Raw genomic sequence first — 6487 nt, 5'->3', positions numbered from 1 at the left:
TAGAAGATAAGCCAAATTAGGCCACTAGAGACTTCTTACGCAACTTATTTTTCAAACCAGATTTCCAGATTGGACCAGTCACAGCATCTGTTCTTCATTGATGAAGCATACCTCGTTCTAGGGAGGCATAAGATGAATTCCATCCTAGCAAAGAGCACTGAAGTTAATTGGTTTTTTTTTAAATATTTTTTTCCAATCCATGTGATTTCTGTGGAGCTGCAGTACATCAAAGGCATTATAATAAACAAATGTGTAATGGAAGTATTGAATTTGTGATTGTTTGAAGACAGTGTTTGATATGGTGATATGCTGTTTTTGAATTCTATACAGGTAGCATGGACAATATTTACTGTTACTTTTTCCCCATTCCATCTCTGCACTAAATCTACTCTTTGATGTGGCCAGCTGAGTTTTACCTTGAAAGGTTTCTCTCTGTCTCTGTGCTCTTTAAACTCATATCCTGAGTTTTGTGTCACCCTCCTATGGAGCGACAGCTCTCCTCTCACTCTGCTCTATTCCCACGAAAGATCTGAGCTCTGATTTTGGAGACAAATAAGGAGCAAAATCAACTGTAACTGATGTTGCTCAAACAACATAATTACTAATGAAGAGTATTCTTGGATCTCTTATTCATTCTGTGATATTGTGCAATTACATTGCTTTTGATAGTAACACAAGTCATTCATACTGAGCGTCTTTTTCTCTTTTTGAGGGACATTGCCCTCTCTTTTCTCAGTGAGCTAATATTACTAAAAAGGCATGTGTCTGTCTTTCTCTGTGTTTTTTTCTCAAGTTTTTATCTGTTTCTCGAGTTTCTTTCTGTCAGTTTAATTACAGTCTACTGTATCTAAGATTTTCTTCAATATTTTTAACAATTAATAATTAATAATGAATTTAATATGCAACTAGCAAGCATTAAATGTAACACTCACTGAGTCTAACAATCAGACTCAAATTTGAGAAGCTGAACAGTATTATTTCTACTATTTTTTATGTGGTATTTTATGGTATTTATGAGGTATCTGACTGACAAGGTTTGGAATTAGTTCATTTTATTTAGGCTTTGGTATGAGTGTGAGCTAGCCCCAACTAAAATTAGTACAGTTAGTATAATTTTGACACCAGAAGGTAATTACTAACCTGTTAGTAAATTATGTACCTACTAAAGTAATGAAAAATGTGAAAACAGTTGTTTGTTTCACCTGATAAACAAATTGTGTTTTGTTTTCACTCTGTGACAGACATCATGATGTGTTTCGCAAATCACTCTGACCACTGAAGTAGAAATTCAATTTCACACATACTGCATGTAAATCTCATGTTCATCATCTCTCCAAATAACATGCAATATATTGTATATTGTGCCTCACTGGACGTCAAAGTGGTTTGTTTCGTCTGTGCTACAGTTTCTCCATCATGTGGCCACAGAATGAACTACAGTCTTTGTGCACATTTACAGCCATTTTCTGTCAACTCCTTCTTTAATTTTCATATAGAGGGTTAGTTCATTTAGTGTCTGCTCATGGCTGCTGTCAATACTAAAGCTGTGAAATGATCTTTGATATATATGTGTGTGTGTGTGTGTGTGTGTGTGTGTGTGTAGGCTCTGTTTACAAGCAGAGCTTTTACATACTTTATATTATGCTTAATTTTCATAAGTTGTCATTTATTGGATCAAAAAGTCGCATTAATCAATAATAAATGGAAAATGTCTCCATTTCTATCTTTAAGGTATTGATTGCATGACTGGCATGGCCTGTTAACTCTTTGCCAATTAAATACAATTCTCTCAGAATATGTGGATCACAGAGCAATAATGGTTTTATTTGGACGCAAGGGTTCTCAACATCCAGTCAGTGGTATGGCATACATTACATCACAGGGTTTCAACCAACCAGACACTCATCAACAAACAGCATCACTAGACAAATGTTTAAAGAGAGGGTAAACAGTACGACAACACCTCACACTCTTGTCCCCACCACATGACAGGCACTCAGTCTGCTCTCTCACTGGCTTGATGTCTTGTCATCCTGACAAACAAACAGTGTTACCCATTTCAGCATACATTCCATAAAACAAAAAAACATGCCCTAGTAACATCACATGTTGGGGGAATAAAAGGAGAGTGCACCAAGTGCCACCAAGCAAGACCATATAAAAAGAGGATCCGTTTCCGTCCTGCTTTTGCCAACAATACTGCAATGCAATTTGCTTTGAAAAGGGAAAGGAACTACAGTAAATGAGAAGAGTTCACGGCTCAACCACAGCACAGGCAATTCACAGGGAAGAGGGAAAACAAAACAAAAAAGACAAAAGAAATGTTCTGAGATGATTCTACTGAACTTCAGCGTCAGCAGATGGTGTGTACAGTAGTTTTCATAACTCCTATAATCCTTTAGGGATCACCCAAGCACAGACAATCGGTTTGTGATGATTCCTCCGTTACTCAACAGAGAGGAATAACTTTTTTTTTCTTTTTTTTTTTTACAATGCCTTCTACTAATTATGTCATGAATGTGATACATTGGGTTTACTATTTGAAAAGGATTAGAAAGTATATATCAACAAAAACATCAGTAAATATATCAGACATGACAACTAAGTACCGACATATCGCAGTTTTAAAAAAGCAAATATAAAAGTCCAATAAAAACTGATGTGCACAAAAGGCACTCAAATTTTCTACTCCACTTACACAAGTTTATAAATTAATAAAAAGCAAAAAAAAAAAAAAAAAAAAAAAAAAACATCTGTGTGAAAACAATCTATTTAAACATTATGTTAATTTAACCTTTTTAAACTGTGTGCTTTCTTTGTGTTTAAAAGTTTCTTTTTTCTGTTTTTGCTGACATTCTATTCATAGTATTTCAAAACTATAGGTGCAAAACTATAACCAGGTTGGTCAATAGCAAGATGATTATTTACTTTCATCTGCATGGTTGAGCTTATCAGTTGTAAAATCAGCTCCAGCTTATAGTCATAATGCCCATGAAAGGTTTTGTTATCCACTGGTCCGTCATATATACAAGAAGCAGTACCACTACAAACCAGCAGAGGGTGTGAGTGCATTATTTGACACTGGATGCTGTATTGCCTTTCTCTTGCTGGGCGTTTTGCCAGTGCTGTATGAGCTTTCAGGTCTTAAGTATCCACCCACCAGGGTGAAGCTGGAGATGTATGATCTGGAACAAACAAAAAAACAAAACAAAGAAAACACTGGTAATCAGCAAACATTTCCAATGTGAAGCATGTCTCTCAGTGAAAATGTAGGTTATATAGATTGTGAACCAACTTGAGAGTGGATTCAGTGCCTGGTATGCATGCTGATATTAGTATTTCTCGGAACTTCTTGCGGAATCAAGCATTGTTATTTATCGTTCAAATATTATTTTTTTTCAGTAACTGCTATACTGAGCTTCATTCATCATTCCCAAACCCCAAAACAGATTGTTAAAGTCCTCCTCTTAAAAAACAAAAGGCCAATAATGAAGTCATTTGTGCGTTTTACCAAGGCAAGGCACCACATACAACCATTGTTTAATTGTCACATAGTATGAGTCAGACAATACAGCGCAAAACATGCAGAACAGGGCAGGCTCTTTGGGATGCTGATTACAAGGTTTCTGGACTACAGCTGTCAGAAACAATTCAGAGTGACAGGAGGTACAGTAGATATACAAACACTGAAACTTTCTTTATTTAGTTTTCCCCCCACAAAAAAGGGAACAGTCTACTGTCAGAGCATGACTGTATCTATCAACTAAGATAGGAGAAAAGCAGGGACAGAGAAAACCACTGTGATAGTAGTATGTTATATTTAATGTGTAATGCACAGGAAAAATTCAGGTTTGTCTTGTCTTGTGTCATATTTGAGTTTTGAACAAGTCAAAATATACTTTTCTGCATACCTTGTGCAATAATCGAATCACGCAAGTCAGACTTGACTGGGCAAAAGTTCAAGAATTCGAAGATGGGCATGTTATGTCAAATCTGTCATTGAAAACCCAGCTTTATTCAGCTTTCATGGACACTAAACTGACACTGAATGGTTATTCAAGCTCAAATATCTACATTAAACATAATTACCATTTAAACATAATGTACAGACCAAAGTAACTGATATTATTTTCACTAAATCAGCACAGCCAGATGATGTGCTTGCTATTTACTGTAGAAGAGAATAAAGATGTTTTTGTGGTTGGATTCAATCTTTACAAATGCCATTCACATCAGTTGCTTGCCTATTTTGTGTTGGCCTGTACAGGATTAGCACTTTTAAAAAAAAAACTACCAGTAAATTATGTACAAGTTTACCACAGGATTCCTACAATTAGTTGCTACATTAGTTTTCTGCATCCTATGAGCAGGATATGGAAAAAATATGAAACACTAATATGAAATCTGTCCACGAGAGGAGAGTGTGTCTTTCTATGTCTAGTTTTGTTCCCACTGTTAAATAGCATCTTTTGTACTGTTGAAACTGTGATCACTTTCATGCCAGGGTGCATTTTATTTAGCAATGGGAGCGGTGTCTCTCCGGGGTGGAGAGTGGTCTGATCATCCTTTTTTTTTTCATTTCCACTTTTTATTTGTAAGTGACAGTAAAGAAAGAGGCAGGAAAGGCAGAGGAGAGAGAGTGGATGACAGGCGGCAAGTGGCCTGGGATGGACCCGAATCTGGGCTGCTGCAGCAAGGATCCACCCTGATGCATGGAACGTGCACTGGGGTGCCCCTGATACATCCAAAAAACATTTGCATAACAAATTAATGATCCCACTCTAGTATTTTGTCAGGGATTTGGACATGACAGCTACAACAGCAATTTCACTGCTGTTATAATGATTAAGGTTTCAGATGAATACACACCATTAGAGAGTATTGCCATTATTTTTTCCAGACCCTGCATGCAGAATTATATAATGTTGCTATGTTGTTAATTTGTTGAACATCCATTGCATTATAGTACAAACAGAAAGCATGACAACTTCAAGTAAGTCTTTATGTACAGCCAGGAGGCCTGTGACCCAAAACCCTGTCATAGACACGATCTTTTAGACTGAGTGTCTGTGCCAGTCCAGATGGGGTGTTTCATGCACAACAGCGGGTGTGGCTGAAACATCAGCTGGACAGCCTGTGCAGGAGGGGAAACTGATGTCACACAAGTATTGCTTCACTTTCATTCATATGTATCTCTGACTGGAGAACCTGGCCACAGATTTTGTTTACGTTGAGGTAAAACAGAAATACAAGTTTACTTCTACTTGTTCTCTACATATCTGTAGTTAAATCAAGTTTCAAAGAGTGTTGAGCTTGATGTTATCAAACCCCTAAAGATTTTCTAACTACTTCATCGCCATGGTAACAGGCTCACTTCATGAGTTTCCTGAATTCATGAATTAAGTCAAGCGCAAAACAAAGAGTTAAACATCCACACCTGCTTGTCACACATCAGCACCCATTTCCACAGGCTTTCCTCTCACTTGGAAAGCTGGAAAGCCTTCCCACCTAACAGATTCCACCTTTGCTACATGGTGCCAGACTTATCCCCAGCTTCATTAGCGGTATTAACACTGGAACCAGCAGCTGCATTGTTATTTGGAAATATCTTCTCGGTGGGGGTAACAGCTGGGCTGCCAACCCCTGAAGAGCTGGAGCTGCTAGAGCGGTGCTGGGTTGGCGGGGGCCGCACGGGCCTCATGGGAGGGGGACGTAGCTGAGCCCCTGCCAGCCGGGCAGACAGGGCAGGTTTGAAGGTAGTCATCATTTCAGAGGTGGAGCTGCTGCTGCGGCGCATGGCTGCATCGGGGTCTCGGATCATAATGGTGTGAAGCGGGCTAGCGGGCTCAGAGCTGACTGGGTTCTTCATGGGTTCGAGGGTATCCAGGACCACGTCTGGGGCTTGCTTGGCGGTGTTCTGACGTTCCAGTTCACGGAGCTCATGCAGGGCTGTGGTCATGGTCTTCTCTATGTCCTGGTTCAGGGAAAAGAAAAAAGAGGAAAAGAAAACAGTCAAGCATGTTGATCTAATCACAATTTAAAACCCATTAAACTCTGATTTTCCCTTAAATTTCCACTAAAGTAACTTTTTTCCCATATTGCATGACAATGCCACAAACATATCCCGTATCTGCTGGATGCAACACTTCATTGACGCTACATCACACTTTGATACTAAATTAAATATTCAATCCAAGATGCCATTATTTTATGGCTGCACCATTACACAAAATGCAAAATATCTACATGTCTTGTGCATCATTTGATAGACATTTCCCTGTAAATCAGCAGGACATATTTTGCATCCTTAGAAACCTTTGGATCTCCACTGGAGTTTAAATTTAAGTTCTGTGAGTTTGAACAAAGCTTGGCCGTGCAGCAGTGATAAAGCTATCATTACAATATGTCACCTACCCCGACTAGTACAGCATTGATGACATTCAGGTTTTTATATTTGATGTTACTGTGTTAGCCATCTTGAACCATT

The 6487-nt window shown here is 38.4% G+C and overlaps 1 protein-coding gene across 2 annotated transcripts in view; it reads right to left on the bottom strand.

The window, feature by feature from the left end:
* Positions 1-3667: 3667 nt before the first annotated feature.
* srgap3 (SLIT-ROBO Rho GTPase activating protein 3) overlaps positions 3668-6487 on the bottom strand; it is a 68405-nt gene continuing 65585 nt past the window's right edge. For both annotated transcript variants that reach the window (XM_030052031.1, XM_030052032.1), the window contains exon 22: positions 3668-5974. In XM_030052031.1, the coding sequence (XP_029907891.1) occupies positions 5528-5974 (447 nt within the window). In that variant the 3' untranslated portion in view covers positions 3668-5527. The remainder of the gene's footprint in view (positions 5975-6487) is intronic.

Source organism: Myripristis murdjan, chromosome 5 (assembly GCF_902150065.1).
Source record: "Myripristis murdjan chromosome 5, fMyrMur1.1, whole genome shotgun sequence".
Lineage (NCBI taxonomy): Eukaryota > Metazoa > Chordata > Actinopteri > Holocentriformes > Holocentridae > Myripristis > Myripristis murdjan.
This window is presented reverse-complemented; position numbering and strand designations above follow the sequence as displayed.